The 18011-nt window shown below is 32.4% G+C and overlaps 1 protein-coding gene across 2 annotated transcripts; it reads right to left on the bottom strand.

The window, feature by feature from the left end:
• On the bottom strand, positions 131-2841 carry LOC109350099. Of its 2 annotated transcripts, XM_019591236.1 has the most exons (5): positions 2105-2841; positions 1317-1529; positions 1187-1283; positions 856-937; positions 131-626 (listed from the first exon to the last, which is right to left on the bottom strand). In XM_019591236.1, the coding sequence occupies exons 1-5, from the start codon at positions 2730-2732 to the stop codon at positions 423-425; spliced, it is 1224 nt and encodes a 407-aa protein (XP_019446781.1). In that variant the 5' UTR covers positions 2733-2841; the 3' UTR covers positions 131-422. The 2 variants fall into 2 exon arrangements, with proteins under 2 accessions (XP_019446781.1, XP_019446780.1); XM_019591235.1 differs by having other exon boundaries at positions 1187-1529.

Here is an 18011-nt window from a genome sequence, read left to right as displayed (position 1 = left end):
TTAGTATGTTAGTATTTTTTTTAATTCAAATATTTACAAGGGAAACTCCCCTACAATACACTGAAGCAGTTGTGTATTAACTCTCCAACTAGCTTATCAAGAATGGAGAACAAAAATACAAAGTTCATGACACTGTAAACCAGTGTATTAATGTACACATAAAATGTCAAGAAAATATAATGGTTGAATGCTTTCAAACACATGAAAGTTCTTTGTACAATATTTGGGACAATGACTTACATTTACATACCTTTACTCTAAAACATGCAATTTTCAATTCACAGAAATCAAAGTTATATCAATATTGTCTGCAAATGTTATAAGAAAAAACATGCATATATGCTATATAGGTCAAGCGACATTTGTATACTATATCCTTAACTTTCCTTGAACCTTGTCAAAATCCAAGTATATACTGTCGATCACTGTGCATCGCTACCAAAGCAGTTGCTTGGAGACCACATCTGGAGATGTTTGGGGAAAGAAAATACTTTGCAAGTCTTCGAGACTTGATTGCCCTGATGTGTAGGTATTGAGCTTCTCATATTTTCAGCTTTTATCTTTGCCCTTCTCAGCTTGTTTAGAATCTTATCCATTGATGATGATTTCTTCTTTTCCAATTTCATCTGTGTCAAACATTATCATGAATCACGAAAGAGATTAAAGTCGCTACCGGCTTTGGTTAAATAATTTTTGAGCTTTCCCACATTGCAGGATAACAATTATACTTAAAAATCAGTGTTAAATCTGCTTCAATGCTTCATGTCATGATAGTATGGATGTCAATTTATATTAGACTCATGACATCTCTAATATGAGAAAGTACAATGTAAAAATTATGATGAATGAAAAAACCTCAAGTTTCCGTATTGCAGCTTCAGCCTTCGCTTTCTGCAAGTTCTCCCATGCAATGATTTTGGCTTCCTCCCTCTGTAACCTAAGCCAAAACAAAAGTTCATGGATAAATAAATGCATGCATAAGGCAATGACATTATATATCTATTGCAATAATGATCCTTGAAAATGAAAGGATTTAGGATTCAATTTGCAGCCTCCAAAGTCCAAACTCATTCTATATTTAGTACCACAAAAAACCAAAATCATTTTATATCAAGATTCTATTTTATTGCAACCAAAAGGACAGTAACAGAGTTAGATAAACATGTTATATACTAAAAAAACATACTTGGATGTGTCCAAAGGCGACTTAACAACATCCCAACTTGAAGCTTTGGATTCTATACTATCCTCTCTCGAGTCTTTACTATGTATTGAGTCCTTTTCACTCAATTTGGTTGCATGCTTCTTGGACCATTTGATAAGAATAGCTTGACTATCGATCTGCACATCTCTGACCCCTAATTTAGGAGAATGAAAATCTTGCTGATACATGACTGAAGTAGCAGAAGATTTTGGAGATGAATGTATATCATTCTCAGTCTCAGGAGAACTCATTTGGGTACCTTTATCACATCTTGAGAAAATTGATATCACTTTATCCTCATTCTTCAGTCCATCATGTTTCTCATCTATAAATTATAAGAACAAAATAGTTTTAAACATATAAATTCTCTAATGTCAACATTTAACAGTCTATTATCAAGAATTCTAGATTATGGTAGAAGCTGAAGTTACCAGTAACTAAACAATGCATGCATCAGGACTCAGGAGCATTATTATTTGACCAATTGATTCAGAAAACTTCTCGCTATACTGAATACAACTTCTCGCTATACATGATAGTTTATGACTAAAGTATACTTTATTCATAAATTTTGAAGTAGTCGGAATCAGTTGTTCAAATCGCATTTTTCTATACTCAGCAAAATTCTTTCGTTTTATCAACCGAATTTCTCTTCATGGTCAAAGTTGAAGCATTAATTATGCCCTGGAAACTACTCACACACATAGTTTCCACATACAAAAAATGTTAATTCTACACTCAATAGACCAGAGCACCATATTACACAGCACCAATTAATTACATACATAGTCGACAACTTTATGCTAATGAATTTATTACATACACAGCATCTTATCACATGCAATGTGCAATATAACCATAGTGAGAATACCAAGAAACAAAAACATCATATTATATTACCTTGAAGGTTAGAACATAATGAATCACACTTCAGTTCCGAACACGTGTCTCCATTGGATATTGATGACTGTGCCACTAAACCTACACCATTCTGGTTTTGAACAGGACTAGAACATTGTATTCCATTGTCATCAATATCATAATGGTGAACAGAAACAACAGGTGCCAATACTCCTGTTGAAAAGGGTGAACCCACCATTAATTTTCTCACAACCAAACCTTGTCTCAGAGGAACAACACTATTAGGTGAGTAACAATTTGAGTAGTAAGGTGCTACTTTAGGAGGCATAATAGGACCACTTATTGATTTTGGTCTGTGATGAAATTTTCCATATGAAATTCTTCTATTATTATCATCATAGGATGAAACTGAAAATGGGCTACAAACCCATCTTTCAGCTTCATTCCATTTTGAAGGCATTGTTTTTCCACTATTGAATGCTGTTAAGCCAGCCAAAGTTTTGTGCCTTCTCATGCTGCTACTGCTTCCATTGCTTTTAGGATTTGGTACATGTTCTGAGCACCAACCCTTTTGGTTATTTCCAAAGCCATTTTTGTTTCTAGAGTTTGTTGCACTTGGACTATGGAAAGATCCCATGTTCTGGGAGAATGAAGAGCTCTTCTTCATGATGCTAATTGAGTTAAAGAGTTAGTTCCCTTTCTCTGTTGTTGTCTACTACTTGGAGAAACAAGAATAATCAATGCTGCTAGAATGGATAGGTGAACATGCTTTGGCTTATCTATTAATATCCTCATCATAGTTACCACTTTCGGGATGAGGGGATGTATACGTAGTTAATTTGGATGTACATTTCATTATTTTTTACATTACGCCGTACGCAATATATAAGGAAAATTAGAGAATCATGTAAATATGATTGTGATGATCAATTTATCTGAAAACAAATAATTATTATTACTAGGAGAGAAAAATTGAGAAAAATGTAATAGAGAAAACAATAATAAATTTATATAAAACAAAAAATTTAATGGTATTTTGATTTAACTAAAACAATCTAATGGAGTAAGTATTCCAGTTCCTGTTTTTTCAGTGGGGTTAAATTTCTCAGGGTACTTAAGGTCCCGATCAGGTTAGTTGAATTAAAAAATGAGAAAGAATTGTGTGGAGACTGTGTTTATAGATATAATAACTAATAAAACTTTGATAATATATTAAAAATTAATTGTAATAAAAAATTAATTTTAAATAATAGCATCAACAAACATAATAATATTTGTCTTCAAATATGATATGTTAGATATGTTGAATAATAAAATTTTGATAATATTTTAAAAGTTAATTGCAATAAAAATTTAATTTTAAATAATAGCATCAACAAATATAAAAATACTTATCTCTAAATATGATTGGTTAGATACGTCTCAACATATATGTCATTGCTCTCCTGACTCACGCCCTGGCTTTGGCTAATTGTGGTACCTCTGCATTAATATTTTTCACCTAAAGTTGAAACTAGGAACTAAAATATCAGCAACTACTAATCTAGTTTTTATTGCTAACCAATCATACTATTATTGTATACTCCCCGGTTCCTATATTATTTTTCGTATGCCATAAATATAGAAACCATTATGTCTAATCAATATAGTTAATTCACATAAGTTCTTTTTTAATTTCAATATTTATCCTTTATTTCAACGTTAATCATTATTGATATTATTACACTTATTATCTATATTAAATACATCGACTAATGTATTTAACTTACATAAGATTTTTTTTATATTTCTTATTTACTTTTTGTCTTTATATTAGTCATTAGTATTATTATATTAACTATCTCTTTAGGGCTTAAATACAAAAATAACTATTATTGCTTTCTTATAATATTTAAATCAGAAGAAACAAACATTTTTCCTTTAAAGATAAACCGGTGAAGGTGTCTTTATACCAACACACGATACATCAATTATATCAATCCTCCAAATATATGAGTCAAAACCAATCAAAATTAATTTATCAATTTGTTTTTATTTAAATCATATCTACTATATTGGTCAGTTTTGTATTTAAAATTATAATTTTTATGAAAGTGATTTATATTTTACCAATTTTTTTGTGATGATCAAATATATAATTAATACCTTTATTTATATTTCTAAAACATAGTTTATTACCAAATTATATGTTTTTGTTTTAATAAATGATGCAAATAAGATTATTTATCTGATTCTATATTAATTTTTGAAGTCTTATATATGAAGAATAATGTGTTATTGTGAGAAATGAGAATGTTTAATATATACAATTGGATTTTGATTGAATCATTAAGATAAAAATATACATATATATAATTATCATGCGACTAATAACTAACTTTTAATTCTAACCATCCATAATTGATTGTACAAGTTATATTTATTATCACTATTTTTATATAAATATATCCTCGTATATATATATATATATATATATTTTAATTAGTGATATCCATTGAACTATTCGGTCATTGTACCACCATACCGCTCCTCTCCATGTTTTGTGGACCAACAATGACAGGTGTGACTAATGTACCCCAAAAAAATGAAGGTGTGACTAATAATTAATGCTAATCTTTTTAATAGCCTCAGGCAGGGCTACACATTTTAGTAAGAACAATTATGTTCTTCATTAATGAAGAGATAAGTATATGATTTTACATATTTTTTAATGACAAAAGTGTTATTTTATTAGGTATAAAAGGATAAAAATATTTTATTATACCATTATTTCCTTTGTTTTTTGGTAGTACTTATCTCTATATTGATAAAGATGATCCTTGCACTTTTTAGTATTAGTGGCCTGATTCATAATTGACAGGGACGTGTTGTGAGACATATCACACTAGTGTTACGCCAGTGAATGAAATCAATTTTTTTTTGTTAGGACAAGAACCATTTATTGAGGTTGAGGTTAGAATAACGAGAGTGGCCAAGACTGTATTACCTAAAGAGAATATGGAAACATCATCAGCTGAGAAACAGTGTAGAGTTCCAAGGAGAGACCCATCCTTGCACTTGTCATGTCTCTGTAATTACAAATGTCTCTCACATGCAGTGGGCCGCTAGATAAGGCTTGTGCAATAATCAATTAGGGGTGAACATATGATGACTTGAATGTTAGTCGAGTTACTTTTTTGAACTCGATTTTAGTCCCAAATCAAAAGCTAATTTGATCTTAAATGTTTACATAGTGAGTATCTGAATCTAAATCCAATTAAATATAATACATACACATTTTAGATAAATTTTCTCAATATTATTTATTATTATTAATATATAATTTATATATGTATAGATATTTTATTAATCATGTATATATACCGAAAAAAATTAGAGAATGAAATATATTTAAGCCAAAGAGATATTATCACTCTATATGCAATTGAAACATAAAAATATAATGAATGATTGACAATGAGATAGGTCATGTCACACTCGTCGCTTACCTGACCCTAAATATTAATCAGATCTAATTTTGAACATGAAATCGGCCCTAGACTCGATGAAACCCGACCATATTTACGCTCGACCATGATCGGGTTAAATAGATGAATAGGTAGAGTCGGGTCCTTCTCACCCCTATAATCAACATCTAGGAGTAGAAACCAACTAAACCGATTTGAATTTGGGTACGTTCAACTCGATAACTATTTGTTCAACTCAAAACTCAATTTGAGTTCAAAACGACGATGCTTTCATCTCTATTGAAGTTTACAATCTATTTGATCGACTCATTAGTTCGAATTAGTTTGGTTCATAAAAAAATCATGAACTTTTTAATTCAACTAATTTAGTCAATTGGTTTAGCTCATCATCTTGAATGGTGATCATTTACATAAATATATAAAATTAAAGATTTTGGACATATATATATATATTAATATATATAGAGCAAATACATATATAACATATATATTTATACACATTCATATATATATATATATATATATATATATATATAATATGGAGTCATCTTACGTATCTAATGAGTTGTGATGTATTTTACTTAAATTCAAATTGTTTATTTAACGAGATTAATTTTTAACTGAAGTTCAATTCGTTTGGTTTACGAATAAATTTATCAATAAATAATGAATTAAATTTTGAAAGAATGTCAATTTTTTCAATCCTTGTAACTTCCAATCGAGTATCATCTGTTGTTTATAAATTATACTACTGTATGTACCATTATCTGTGATTGATTAGAAAAACAATTAATTATTAATTTTTTAAATTAATTTTTTAACTAATCATAAGCTAATAATACATACAGTGTATAACTTATAGGCCAACAAATATACTTCCCCAATCATGTGACAAAAGTAGTAAACTAGGGAACCAGAACATTGAAATAGAGGTAAACACATGATAAAATGGTAAACTCTGTGATATTAAAGTATAATTGACCAAAATATCTCAAATTTTGGATTATCTAATAATTGTTTAATTATGTGCTAAATCAGTTTATTTTAAGAGAAAAAGATGTATATACTGATAGTATAAAATATTTTTACATTGTCATTGTATCATCTCATTCATATTTAATTATTATTAACTTTTCAATAAAAATAATACAAATGAATGATAGATAATACACTAACTCTATATAAATTTTTATATTACGAATACATAGATATTACACTCTTATTTTAAATACATATCTCTTATTTTTATTTCTCATTGTCACTCCTTTTAATTTCTCTTATATCACAATGAGAAATCATCTAATGTAACCCCATCTCTCTCCTAAGTTAAAATGTCAATTGTCATATGATAGTAACCTCTTTGGGGTGATTCCTTTTTAGACTATCATTTTTTGGTTGGTATATTTAATATGTGTTATAGATTGTATTGAATAGTAATGCAATAGAATTGTATATGTATTTTGTGTATATTGGAAATAGAAGATGGTTAATTTATGAAGAGGGAGAGTGCCACAAGGAAGAGTTTGATAAGCAAGATGATGTTCGCCACAAGAAATGATTCTTGATAAAAAAATGCACCACAAACAATGGTGAATCATTTGATAAGTAAGGTGTAGTTCGCCACAAGAACTTTTGGGGTTCTTGTTAAGAACAAGGGGTCTTGGTTCAACCAAGAACTTAGGAGACAAAACACACTAAAATGATTAAATCCAATGTGAATTCAACTTTATTTCTCTTATCAAACTCATTTACAAATAGTTGTGTGACTGACCACTTGGCTCCACATAAATTCACACTAGGAATCACATTTGAATTACCTAATTATGAAAATAAAGATCAAATAATGGATGATTGGAATAATCCCCAACCCTACACGAATTTCCCTAACAAAGTGTTATTTTTTGAATTCAAAAAGAGTAAAAAAATAAACAAATAAAAACACTATTAACTATAATCATAATTGACATGGTAACCAAAAAAGGAAACAATTCATATTACCTCTCTCCTTAAATCATACGGTCACAAAAGGAAACAAATCATCTATCATTAATTTGCATTGCAATCCTCCAAGAAATGAAACAAATAATTATACTACATTCTCCTTTGAATCACACATCTACTTTAAGAGAGAAATAAATCATTCTTCTTTGAATCACATGCCCATTTTAAGAGTGAAATAAACCATTCACATGACATATTCCTATAAACAAAAATAATATCATACCACCACATCTCCTAATACTTGATGGCAATATTTTTATGAGTTATACACACAAATTATTTCCTTATTTGATAATGAAGGAACACGTCAACATAGATTGCATATGGCTGTCCAAAGTGTCTTTGGTCCCACTTGCACACTCTTCACTTTATTGAATGTAACTTTGATTTGACATGAATTAAACCTCCTCATCATATTATTTTTGGACTTAACTTTGGAATAACCCCTTATTTTTTAAGTGTGTCTCCAACAAATGTCATTGAGTTGGTGTTTGTCCTCCAAGTTGTAGAGTACCTCTTTGGCTCATATCATCACATGTCTCATTTTTCACACCTCTTGTACATGTTTTGCCAATTTTTTTGCTATTATTAGGAGTATCATTTTCAGAGTGTAGTTGTCCATTTCGATAAATATTATTTACAAGAATCGAGTCAACTATTGATATCATCGCCACACATGAATAAAGATTGAATGTCCCGATGGGAATGTACACTATTTTTTTAGAAGTGTAGCTATTTCGTTTGCAGAAGCATAATTATCAGGAGGGAAAATTTTAAAATGGGCTCTAATTTTGATGAGCGGTAAAGGAGTAAGGGAGAGTAAATCAGATGAAGCATGCTGTTGCTAATTTGAGTGAGAAATAAATTGGAGATAAGAAAATAATTCTTTTTTTTTGGTTAAGATTCCTTTTGAAAGCTTGGAGAAATAAAAAAATGAAAATTTGTGAGATGATGAGAAATAACTAGGAGAGAATAAAATAATTTATCTTCATTTTTCATAAGATTCCTTTTGGCAGCTCCGACAAATTAAAAAAAAAAATATCATTTCAAGCAAGTTAATAAACATGCTCAAGCACGTTAAAAAGTTTTTTGTATTAATAGAGAGAATAAAATTTCTACTTATATTAGGAGATAATTTATCTCCTCCTTGCCAGTAAAAGTATGACATATGTATTATTTTATTTACTTTTAGTAATATTTTTATAACAAAAGTTAAATATTACATATATCATGATTCCAGTAGCTAGAGGAAATAACTTATCTCCACATACTAGAATATATTTTATTCTCATTAATAAAACTAAAATTTTCCACTTAAACTATCTATGTAAAAGTATTTTGCTTTTATGGAAAAAAAAAAGTAAAAGTAATTTTGCTTTCATGGAAAAAAAAGTAAAAGTATTTTGCTATTAATATTAATTAAACAAAATAGAAAAATTAATTATCTTGTAAATAAGCCTGCTACTAGATTTTAGTCATGTTGTATTATGATTTATATATAACTAGATTATTTATGCACAATTAGTGTAAAGATTCATATATATAATAATATTTATTAACTATTCATTTATATTATTTTTGTTTGAACTTTGAAGGGTCAATAACAACTAAATATAAGGTCAATGCTTAAAATTCTTACACTATAAGTACTTGAGTCTAGTGTCATCTATTTCTTTTTGAGTAAGGGTGAGACATATAACCCCTTCTCTTGTCATATTATTATAAAAAATAAAGTACAAATTGTCTTCACACTAATCCTTACTTATTAAATTATAAGCTATGTCATGAACATGTTATAGAGAGCGCCCTATTATTGAAAATAGTAAAGAGTATAGAAAAACATAATAATATAAGAGATTTAATAACGAAGTTCGGCCAATTGTGCTTATGTTTCTGGGAGCCTTGAGAGACTACTACTATGTATTATTAGAGAATAAAGATTTGCGTTTGACTATTCTTATCCTTGCTACATTAAATTTACATAACATAAATATATAGCCCTCTACCCCAACCCCTTTACACCAGCCCAAAACCATAACTTGTATTGTTGTTATCTAGAGATATGAGCCATTGCACAACAATCTCCACCTTGGCGAATATCATCAATCTCCATCTTTCGCCATTGGGTTGGGGGCACTCCATAGTCTAGCATTAGTGAATATTCAACAAGCTTAAGCAATGCCTAAACTTGTCTATGGTAACCAGATTGGTTAGCATATCAGCTGCATTTTCTGAAGTGTGAACCTTCTGCAATGGTATCTTCCCACAAGCTACCAACTCCCCGATCTTGTGAAATCTCACATCAATATGTTTGGTCCTAGCATGATACACCTGGTTCTTTGCCAAGAAGATAGCACTCTGACTGTCACAATGTAGCGAAACTCCACATTGCTCAATGCCTAACTCATTTACCAGCCCCATAAGCCGCATGGCTTCCTTAGAAGCTTCACCAATTGCCATGTACTCTGCTTCAGTTGTGGACATAACAACAATAAACTGAACTGATGATCTCCACATAATTGGTCCACCTGCAAGGGTGAAGACAAACCCTATTGTGGACCTTCTATCATCCAAGTCTTCTGTATAGTCCGAATCAACATAACCAATAACTGAAAGCTTACTTTGTTGACTGCCAAACATGATACGAGACATGTAGTCCCCTTCAAATATCTAAAGATCCATTTGACTGCTTCTAATGTTGCTTCTCTAGTTTAGACATGTACTTGCATACTTGACTAACTGCTTGTACCAAGTCCAGTCTAGTACAAACTATAGCATACATCAAGCAACCCACTGTACTGGCATATGGAACTTTTGACATGTATTTCTTCTCTTCCTTTGTCTGGACACTGATATAGGGAAAGCTTGAAATAATTTGCCAATGGAGTGCTCACTACTTTAGCATTGCTCATATCAAATTTCTCTAAGACCTTTTCAATAAAGCTTTGCTAGGAGAGCCATAGTTTTCTAGCTCCCCTATCCCTATAAATCTCCATCCCAAGAATCTTCCTAGCAGCCCCTAAATCTTTCATGTCAAACTCCTTACCTAGCATGACTTTTAGCGCATTGATATCACTCAAATGATTAGCAACAATCAATATATCGTCAACATAAAGTAACAGAAAAATAAAAGAACCATCATCAAGGCTTCTCACATAAATACAACAATCATACTCACAGTGCTTGTGACCAAGCTTCAACATATAAGTTGTCAAACCGCTTGTACCACTATCTGGGAGACTACTTCAACCCATATAGAGACTTCTTCAACTTGCAAACCAAGTGATACTGTACAGCTGCACTAAACCCTTCTAGTTGTATCATATAAATTTTCTCCTTTAATTCACCATGGAGAAAGGCAGTCTTCACATCCATCTGTTCTTAGTGCATATCTCGACTGGCTACCAAGGCAAGCACTGCCCTGATAGAAGTGTGTCTCACCAATGGGGAAATATATCTTTATAGTCGATCCCTTTTCTGCTGTGAATACCCTTTTTCTACAAGACAAACCTTGAACTTTTCCCCTTCTTTTTATGATACTGCTGGCTTCCTCTTGTACACCCACTTGCACCTAACTGTACGCTTGTTTGGGGCAATGAGACAAGCTCCCAAGTTTGGTTCTTCTGTAGAGACTACATCTCCTCCATCATGACACCCATTCATTGTTTTTCTCCTTGCTGTTTATAGCCTCTTGAAAGCTACATGGATCTCCTGAATTGATATGGAGAGCAACTGAAGCAATATCCTCAAAGCCATATCTTTCTGGAGGTTTGATAGGACGTCTATCCCCGTCTTTAGCAAGTAGATACTTCTGCACACTTGAAATCTCTGCTTGAGAATCATCATGTTCTTGAATTGAAGTAGTGTATGGTTCCGTGCCTTTATTCACCTAAACCATTTCACTGCTCACTAGAATCCTATTTGATCCCAAAGTCTCTCCATTTGACATGGACACCTCTGTCAAAACTGTCTGTTTCATCATGAAATATTTATCAAACACTACATCTCTGCTCAACACCACCTTTCTGGATACTAGATCCTAGAACTTGAACCCCTTCAAATATTTGGTATATCCATTGAAGATACACATCTTCGACTTAAGATCAAGTTTAGATTGTTCATCATTGGGTACATGTACATAAGTAGGACAACCAAATATATGTAACATATTATAATTGTTTGGATTACATGTCCATACGTCTTCTACAACTTTACCATCGAATGAAGCTCGTGGTGATCTATTGATGATATAACATGCCATACTAAGTGCCTCTGCCCAAAATCCTTTAGAAAATCCAACATTCAGTCTCATACATATAGTCCTCTCTATAAGAGTTCTATTCACCCTCTATGCAACACCATTCTGCTGAGCAGTCTTTTTCACTGAAAAGTGCCTCTGAATACCATGTTCCTCACACAATTTCTGAAAATGTGAGTCTTTGTACTCCATATCATTGTCTGACCTCAAGTATTTGATTTTTCTACCAGTCTGGTTCTCTACCTCTACCTTCCAAACCTTGAATTTGGCAAAGACTTCTACTTATACTTCAGAAAATATACCCAGACCTTGCGAGAAAAATCATCAATGAAGGCAACAAAATACCTAGAACCTCCTAGGGATGCTTCCTGAGTGGGTCCCCATACATTAATGTGGACATAGTCTAGAATACTCCGAGTCATGTATTGGTCAACCTTGAAACTAACCTGTGTCTATTTCCCAAGCACACAATACTTGTGCAAATCTAGCTTGCATTTGCTGACTTTCCTCAACAGCCCTCTTTTGCATAGTTTTGTCATGCCACACACACTAATATGACACAAATGCACGTGCCATAATTTTGTAGCACCATGGTCTAAATCTACTGAAATCTCTTCAGCCACTCCAGCAATTCCACCTACAACTATTCTCCCTAACAGCTTGTAAGTGTTCCCAACAGTCCTCTTACCCTTCATTACAGTCAGAGTACCTTTGCATACTCGAAGAATATCACTGTCCTCATAAGCTCTATAGCTAAATCCTTTGGCCTACAATGTCCCCAAAGAAACCAAATTCTTCTTCAAAATTGGTACGTGTCTAACCTCACATAACGTCTTCACTACACCATGATCCATCACAATTCTGATTTGTCCCAAACCAACAATTCCACATGCTTTATTATTTTCAAGATACACGAAACCAAAATTTCATGCCCTGTATATGGTGAACCATTCTCTGTTTGGCGTCATGTGGTGGGAACAACCAGTGTCAAGTATCCACTTATCTGTACTATGATTTAATGATAAGGTAGTAGATCAACTTCACTGTTGTAACCAGAGTCATCTTTCTGTGCACCATTTTTAGATGTAGATACTCCATCTTTCCCCACCGGCTTGCTAGGACTCCATTCATTGGACAATCCCTTTTGTAATGCCCAACCTGTTTGCACTTATAGCACTCTACTGGTGTCCTGCTCCTGTAATTTGGTCTTTTCCCTTTGGCAAGACCTCCTCTATCTTGTCTCCTCCCACCCACTTGGCTCTCTTTCATATACATACCATCACCCTGAGACCCTTCACCTACATTCTATCTTCTTTGAGTGTGGGACAGAAGTGCAGATGTGATCTCATCCAGTTTGATTGAGTCTTTCCCATACGTCAATATTGTCACCAAGTGTTCATAGGAAATTGGCAAAGAACACATTAATATTATTGCTTTATTCTCATCATCAACCTTCACATTAAGTTTCTGCAAGTCATTGATCACTTGATTAAAATATTGAGATGTTGTTGCAAATCAGCACATTCCTGCATCTTCAGGCCATAGAGTCTTTATTTCAAATACAACTTATTTGTTAGAGACTTGGACATGAACATGAACCGCTTCTCTAATGTCTCCCATACCTCTGTTGATGACTATCCATAACATGATACATCACCTCATCTGATAGAGAGAGCCGTATGATTCCTGCAGCCTTCTCCTTCAACTCTTCCCAATCCAGTTGATCCAAACCATATGGTTTATTCTCACACATCGCCTTTGATAGACCTTGTTGAGCCAACACATCCTTAACCCTCCTTTGCCACAATCCGAAATTACCAGTTCCATCGAACTTCTCCACCTCGAATTTGGCATATGGGTTAAGAGCCATCTGATACCAATTGTTGGGAACAAGCGAGCAATCAAATAGTAAAGAGTATAGAGAAAAGAGAATAACACAAGAGATTTGGTAGCGAGGTTCGGCCAATTGTGCCTATATCTCCGAGAGCATTGAGAGGCTACCACTATGCATTATTAGAGAATAAGGATTTTGTTTGACTATTCTTGTCCTTGTTACATTAGGTTTATATAACATCGATATATAACCATCTACCCCAACCCTTTACACCAGCCTAACGCCATAACTTATATTGCTATTATCTAGAGATATGAGCCATTGCACAACATAAATTGTCTTCATACGAATCCTTACTTATTGAATTATATGCTATGTCATGAACATGTTATAGAGAGCGCCCTATTATTGACTCAACCCAAAAACAACACCACATATATCTCCAGAAACTACAGTAGCACCGGTGGTCCATTGCCAGAGGGGCTTGTGTCTTGGTGACAATGTTAGAATAATAGAAAATACTTCTGTTCAAGGAAAAGAATCCTCATATCTAGGAAACTCAGATTTAGGGGAAATTGTTACCAATCAAATGTCAATGGATTAAGTTTCCAACTGAGATAGAATGAGCAAAGAGAGAAAAATAATATTAGATAGATTTATAAAATCCAATATTTCAAGATTTTCAGTTAAAGATATAATGTTTAAGTGGTTTATGTACTTCGTTCCCCTATTGGTAAAAATCTCAAACTCATTTATTGTCTCTGATGTGTTACTAACAAAATTTGCAAAACAAAACAATATTATACAAATGAAAAATTGATATCAAAGGTGGAAAGTAACTACTAACTTTTCCCTATCATTTACTCATTATTGTTAAAAACAAATCAATACATATACGTCCTTATCCATCTAGGGAAAATAGCACAGGTCAATCATATTTGACTTTTTGATTTGGAGGTGGAGTTTATTCGGGTGTCATATTAGATATGCATATAGTATTTGTGTAAAAGATTTAAGAGTATAATATGCACTAATAATGCAAAGATTTATACATAGTCAGTATATTATTCACTATTTATTTAAATTATTTTTATTTAAAAATGAAATAATTATTGAAATTGAATGGTGTATATGCAGTGATAGTGTAAAAAACTCTTACACTATCAATTTTTCTCTCAAAGATTTATATATAATCAATATATCGTATATTATAACATATGTAATACTTCATTTGAAGAATTAAATATAAATAATAAATAACGTAATAATAATATATCATTATATTATCCATATGTTGGAAAAGTGTGTCACGTGTAAAAATATATGATCCTTGACATATGACTATGTCCTGGTATGATGGTTTATAGCACACCATAAATTAATGTACGAAAATCTGTCTCTCACATTCACCCATGCCCATTATCCACCGAAGCACACCTATGGTCCTATGGAAGGCAATGAGAATGCGAGTAGTGTTACTTATATTTATAGCTACATATATATTTATTGAGTTTTCAATTTTAATTATATATATTTTACAATAATCAATAAATAAAAATAATTATGACATGAATAATAATATATGTATATGATAATTTTATGATTATAGTCAAATCATTGAAATTTATTATAAAATAATAATAAAATAGATAACATAATTTAAAATTAAAATAAAAATTTTAATGTATAAAAATTTAATTAAAAAATAATTTTATAAATATGAGGGTGTTCAGGATCTAAATCTTCATTAATCTGGTCAAGTACTATGTGAGCAGGATCTGCCTATTGGTCTATCTGTTATGGATCTATATAATTATCAAGATCTATCAGTTGAGGAATCTCTCCCCTCTGAAGTCCCTAAAGACATTAAGAACCAATTTGTAAATGAGTATGGTAAACTGGCGGACCTTCTTCTCATAACCCTTGATACTAATGCTCTAGATGATGTGAGAGCCATGTAAAAATACTGAAATCCATCCTTGCGTTTCGAGTTTCCAAACGTAGATGCTTCTCCAATAATCGAGGAATATTATTTTTATCTAGACATCCAACTAGAGAGCCAGCTTAGAGATTAATTGTTCACTAGTACACAAAATATTACTAAAGGTCTCATTGAAGAATTTATAGGCATCCGTCCAGCTGCATCTCACATTACCAAGAAAGGGCCTTATTATGGGTTGAAGTGGAGTTTTTTGAGGAAACATCTTGACCAGGTGGTGGAGAAAGGAGATTGGACCCTATTTAAACCAACATTGCATTAGCAATCTATGGTAGGGTACTATTTCCTTCCGTCTATGCTATGGTGGACCAGTGTGCAATCGATGTTCTCGCCAGGTACAAAAAGTTTGGGGTCAACCTTATTCCTGCCATACTAGCAGACACTCTTCTCACCCTACAAAGAATTCCTATAAAGGGTATCACCAAAATCAGATGTTGTGCACAACTGTTGTATGTTGGATGATGATAAGGTTCAAGCATCAAAAATACCCAAATTGGACAATAAATCATCTTCGTCGATTCAGAAACACAAGGATCCAACCTATGTTGCTATTTGACTAGGAATCCATATTCAACGAAGTCACCGTTAGAAATTTTGCGACCAAATGCAATATGCATAATAAGCATGATGAAATAATGTACTCATGTGGAGGCTACCCCAATATGTGCTCATGGGACCCCGAGTATGCATTACTGTCACCCATTCTTTAGTACTTGGACAAAAGAAATGGACATGATGCTAGTCCCTCAGGAGCAATTGTATAGATTTGTGGTCTAGTACAAGGATAAAGAGACCACCAAAGAAAACCTGGACAGAGTGAGGAATGCTTTGAAGGACATCCACATCTTTGGGATAGATGAGTTGGGAGAGTATCAAGCTTTCTACATTGACGAATACAAGATGTGGCATAATGAGAGGAGGAAAGGAGAAGCAATCCCATCAATTTTTCCACCCCATGAACCACTTGGTCGCTCAAAGAATGGATTGTTAAAAAATCAACTCAAGATCGCTGAGGTTAAATTGGAGAAAGCCTGATGCAAAATTGAGAAGGACGAGCTAACCATTGAGAAGTTCAATAAGATCATTACTGCCTTGAGGAAGGACGAAGCCAACCTAAAAAAGGATTATGCTCAGATGTGCTCTCAGTCTGATAAGTACCATCTGATCAGGTCTGAGCAAGAAAAGGACGTTGTTGAAAGAGTTTTTGGGCGTGAGACAGTTTCCAATTAATTTATTTAGCGACTGATTTATTCTTTGCTCGCTGTCTCGGCTTTGTTGGAAATAATTTCCAACACCGATATAATGGTTTCAAGAATATTCCATTTGATTAAAAACTTAGCTTTATTGAATTATTAACAACTTCATATCATCTCGGGCATGTAGAATAAATTCCAACACCAGTTTATTGGTATGTGTTGAAAGTTTTTTCAGAGAGAAGGTTGGTTTTCCCCTCTCAACAAATTGTCCCCAGCAACAACGTCAATTTGTTGAAAGCGGAATTTTCTCTATTTTCGGTGTGTTCTCTTTTTATTTTGTTAAGTAAGTGAACTCGGTTTTATTATTTGTTCGCCATCTCGGCTTTGTGAAATAAATTCCAACGCCGGTATAATGGTTTCAAGAATATTCCAGTTACAACTTATTTCTAATAATCATGTGAATAAGTTATTCATTCTTTGCCACATCTCGGCTTTGTTAGAATAAATTCTAACGCCGGTATAATAGTATCGAAGCAATCCCCTATTACATAATTTTCTCAATCTCTTTTCACTCTTTTTTTATTTTGGATCTTTTTCTTTACTTTTTGATTTGTAAAGAGATTTAGAATTTTTCCTTGAACACTTTGTTACATGGCCAACCATTCCCCCCAACTTAATTTCTTCCATCAACCTTCCTTTTGAAAAATGCTCTCTTTTTACTTAGAAAAGTATAGGAGATTATTTTTATTTTTCCATATTAAGCTTAGGGGTTGATTTTGAAAATAAAATTTTATTTTAAGGCTCAAAGGGGTTAAGAAAGGATATTCCTATTTTTGGTTGGTCATTTTTGGTCAAGTGGCTCGTTCTAATTGAAAGAACTTGCCTTAATCATATCCTATCAAATTGTGTGCAACCAAATAAAGAAAGATTCAAATAAAATCAATTATGCAAAACCAAAAAGTTTCTCACTAAGCTCACATAATTATTGTGTTTGGCTTACACTCCCTCACAAGGTTGGTTTATGTACAACTCTTTGATTTTTAAAAAAATTCACAAGTTCATGATAAATGATTTTCCAAAATTTTTGCATTTTATCCAAGTTATAAAATTATGAATTATTCACAAAATTTTCTACTTTTCATCTCATGTTGCTCATCAAAGCTTGTAATTTACAAAGTCATTGATCTTGAA

The sequence above is a fragment of the Lupinus angustifolius genome, chromosome LG06 (assembly GCF_001865875.1).
Source record: "Lupinus angustifolius cultivar Tanjil chromosome LG06, LupAngTanjil_v1.0, whole genome shotgun sequence".
Taxonomy (NCBI): Eukaryota; Viridiplantae; Streptophyta; class Magnoliopsida; order Fabales; family Fabaceae; genus Lupinus; species Lupinus angustifolius.
The sequence above is the reverse complement of the archived record's forward strand: the minus strand, read 5'-3'. Positions and strand labels throughout refer to the sequence as shown.

Bases quoted from the DNA above. Each gene is read 5' to 3' on its own strand.
- LOC109350099 (XM_019591235.1), bottom strand. From the start codon at position 2,732: ATGAAGAAGAGCTCTTCATTCTCCCAGAACATGGGATCTTTCCATAGT. The intron at 1,530-2,104 runs GTAATATAATAT...TATAATTTATAG, and splicing joins ATTATGTTCTAACCTTCAAG to ATGAGAAACATGATGGACTG. The intron at 627-855 runs GTTTTTTCATTC...TGTTTGACACAG, and splicing joins CTGCAATACGGAAACTTGAG to ATGAAATTGGAAAAGAAGAA.